We start from the raw sequence: 3,460 nt of genomic DNA, 5'->3' as shown, positions 1-3,460 counted from the left end.
ATTACTAACTGAACAAACTGATCAGGGAACTTAAGGGCAGTCAACATTTCTTGTAAGAACTTCCAATCCAGAGAATCATATGCTTTCTGCAGGTCAATTTTGAATAGGCAAGCTGCATGAGTATTCCTCCTCCCATAACCTCTTACTAGGTCTTGACAAAGCATTATGTTATGAGCTATGTTCCTACCTTTAATAAACCCACTCTGATTCTATGATATAATAGAAGGGAGAACCTCTCTTAGTCTAGAACAAATCATTTTGGTGGCTATCTTGTAGACCACATTGCAGCAAGCAATTGGTCTATACTCACTAACATTCTTAGGGCAATTTGATTTGGGTATAAGGGAGATATTTTTGGTATTGATCTCTTTAAGTATTTTTCTTGAATGAAGAAAGGAAAGCACAGCTTGAGTTAGTTCATCTCCTGTGATACTCCATGATTGTTTAAAAAAACCACTATTATATCCATCCATTCTTGGAGCCTTCTCATCAGGTATCGAGTAGAGAGCAGTCTTAACCTCTTCTTCGGTGTATTTCTTTATCAAAAAAGCAGCTTGCTGCTCTAAAACCGTAGCCCCTGATTGAACTACTGAAACTAAAACATTCCTTCTGTTTCTCATTTCTGATCCAAGCAAATCTTCATAATACTCATAAAAAGCATTGTGAACCTCTTCATGGTTATCAAGCCAATTACCTTTCATGTCCCAAATCGAGTAGATGGCATTCTAAGTATGCCTATGCCGAATGCTGTTATGGAAAAGCTTAGTATTCTCATCTCCATGCTTAAGCCAATCCTCCTTGACCTTCTGCTTAAGAAATTGAACCAGGTTTTTGTGAGCCGACTGATACTCTTTCCTTCTTGCAATCTCCTCTTTTATCAGCTGGTTATTACCAGGGTCAGATTGTAATTGATCTTGGATCTCAAGCATCAGCTTATTTTTCGTTGCTTCTTGCATAAACACATCTTCTTTCCCTTCTCTATTAAGTTTTTTCAACTCTACTCTAAGCCTTTTAAGCTTTGTTATCAAACAATACATTGGGGTCCCTTGAACCTCCTTTCTCCAACACTCAGCTACTGTCCTGTGAAAGCCTTCAAGATTACACCAGAAGTTGAAAAATTTGAAAGGTTTTTTATTCTCAGGAAGAGAACCAAAATTGACCATAAACGGACTGTGATCCATGCTACCCTCAGGGAAAAAAATTACTTCAGCAGTTTGAAACTTCCCTATCCAGCTCTCATTAGCCAAAACTCTATCTAGTTTAGCGTACACCCTGTCTTTGCCCCCTTGTTTATTATTCCAAGTAAAAAAAGTACCCGAAAACTTCATGTCAATTAACCTGCAGTACTCTACACAGTGCTGAAAGGGGATTAATTCTGAACCATTACCATGATAAGGAAAGCGATCTTCAGGCGATAAAATTGCATTGAAGTCTCCCATAACTATCCAGGGGTCAGTAATACTATGAGCCATGTTTTCCAAATCCTCCCAAAGCCTCTTCCTACCTGACTTATCATTAAAAGCATAAACCACTGTAATGGCCAACTGAACACCATTTTTGGCTGAGACAGCAAAATGCATCCATTGGCTCGAGCTCCCTCTAATATCCACATCATAACTCAGTGGGTTCCAAGCTACTACTATTCTCCCATTAGGATGCTGCATTAAATTAGTAGTAAAGCACCATCCCCTAAACATATTAAGGTATAGAGACCCCATGTTGGGTTCCTTTACCCTTGTTTCTAGAAGGCTAACAAATCCAATACTTTTGTTAGAGATCATTCTCATGACCTCCCTTTATTATTGGTATTGTTAAGCCCCCTAACATTCCACCCAAATAGTCTATCCATTTATGAATGGAGGCTTTCCCCCTCCACTCATATTGGACCTCATTTCCTGTAATGTTTCCCCAACAGTAACTTCAGCTTATGAGTACTGTCCTAGCACCAAAAATGGATTCTTCTCTTGCATCTCCTTATTCTTATTCCCGTTTCCATTTTTCCCATTAAGTGATTGGTTTTCCTCTCTGTTCTTCTTTTCTACCTCCTGCTTCTGGTTTGTATCGTGTCCAGTCACCACATCTGACATTGGGGGACCATTTTTCTTCTCTTGCCATACTTTTGAAGGTTCTCCTTGATTCATCCTCTTCTTACAAACTTCTTTCCTGTGACCTATCCCTTTGCAGTGCAAGCAAATATCCGGCTTCCAATCATACTGCACTCCCACATACACAAACTCCCCATTTTCATCTTCAAACTTGATTTGCTCTAGTAAATCTTTTGTGAGATTCACTTCAATTAAGACCCCAGCGTATTGTAACTTTTCTCTTGCCTGAGTTGCTCGATCTTGTTTTACCATTCTCCCAATTGAACCAACAATCTTTTCCATTGACCTCTCACCCCAGTATTTCAATTCTAGATTGCTTAATTGAGCCCAAATCGGAACAGTCAGAACTGTTTCCTTAGTAAATTTAGAGTTAGGGTCCCAACTCTTCATGATAAGTGGCTTCCTATCAAAGAACTGATAACCCCTATTCAGTATTCCATCCCTATTCTCCATCAAATTAAACCTGAGAATAAACACCCCTGGAGCTAATAGAGCTATTTTATCAATTCCCTTATCTCTCCAGATTCTTCGAAAATATCCTTCTAATAAGTGGGTTTGCTCCAAGGACGTAGCATACCAAGGCTGATTTCCAGTATTGAATATCATCTTCAATATCTTCGGCTTCTATTTTAACACAATTAGTCTCAATATGTAGAACTGAGTTAGTTTTAGAAGTACCTGACTGCACTTCCTTCCCCAAGTCTCCTTTTAGGACTCCCAGCCAATTATTAAGTGTTTGTTTCACCGTGGACTGACGAAACAATCCATCTTGATCCAACTCTGCACCACTCATCGATTGTGTAGTATGATTAGTCCCCTCATTTTGCTCCAGCTCTGCTCCACTCTTAGATTGTAGAGACGATTTCTGCAAATGATCCTCGTTGGATTCATCCAATCGACTTCGATCAGTATCCTCTTCTTCCTCAAACGCCATTGCGTCCACCCCTAAGATGCTAGCCATAGATTTTACTTTGATGATTGGATCTGTGGATGATGGCCCTTTCTTCTTCTTCCCTGGCGATTTCTTCTTCAATCTCGGTCTCCCTACCATGGCTCTAGCTCAAGCTGAAGAGAGAGCGGGAAATTCAAAAAAATCTGGTTTTCGTAATACTTTTCTTTGCGGTCGAATACACTGCGTTTTACAATACTCTAAAAAACTGCAGTGTATTAAGTAAAACAACCGCAAAGAAAATCATTTTTTGTAGTAGTGACACTTTCACTAAAGAACCAACAAATACAACCCAACAATAGGTCACAATATACAAACCAATATATATATAATATGTACATAGGGAATTTTGAACTCCCAACCTTAGTTGACCAATGCCAAGGCCCCACTTCCCCACCGGCCTGCA

The 3,460-nt window shown here is 39.4% G+C and overlaps 3 protein-coding genes across 3 annotated transcripts; all 3 read right to left on the bottom strand.

Annotated features, from left to right (window-relative positions):
• Positions 1 to 209: 209 nt before the first annotated feature.
• On the bottom strand, positions 210 to 701 carry LOC133822776 (uncharacterized). Its single transcript, XM_062255574.1, has one exon. It carries the CDS (start codon positions 699 to 701, stop codon positions 210 to 212), a length of 492 nt encoding a protein of 163 aa, XP_062111558.1.
• Positions 702 to 725: 24 nt separating this feature from the next.
• On the bottom strand, positions 726 to 1,718 carry LOC133821977 (uncharacterized). Its single transcript, XM_062254533.1, has one exon. It carries the CDS (start codon positions 1,716 to 1,718, stop codon positions 726 to 728), a length of 993 nt encoding a protein of 330 aa, XP_062110517.1.
• Positions 1,719 to 1,925: 207 nt separating this feature from the next.
• Positions 1,926 to 2,558, bottom strand: LOC133820961 (uncharacterized). Its single transcript, XM_062253695.1, has one exon. The coding sequence runs from the start codon at positions 2,556 to 2,558 to the stop codon at positions 1,926 to 1,928; it is 633 nt and encodes a 210-aa protein (XP_062109679.1).
• Positions 2,559 to 3,460: the final 902 nt, after the last annotated feature.

This window comes from Humulus lupulus, chromosome 1, assembly GCF_963169125.1.
Source record: "Humulus lupulus chromosome 1, drHumLupu1.1, whole genome shotgun sequence".
Classification (NCBI taxonomy): Eukaryota; Viridiplantae; Streptophyta; class Magnoliopsida; order Rosales; family Cannabaceae; genus Humulus; species Humulus lupulus.
This window is presented reverse-complemented; position numbering and strand designations above follow the sequence as displayed.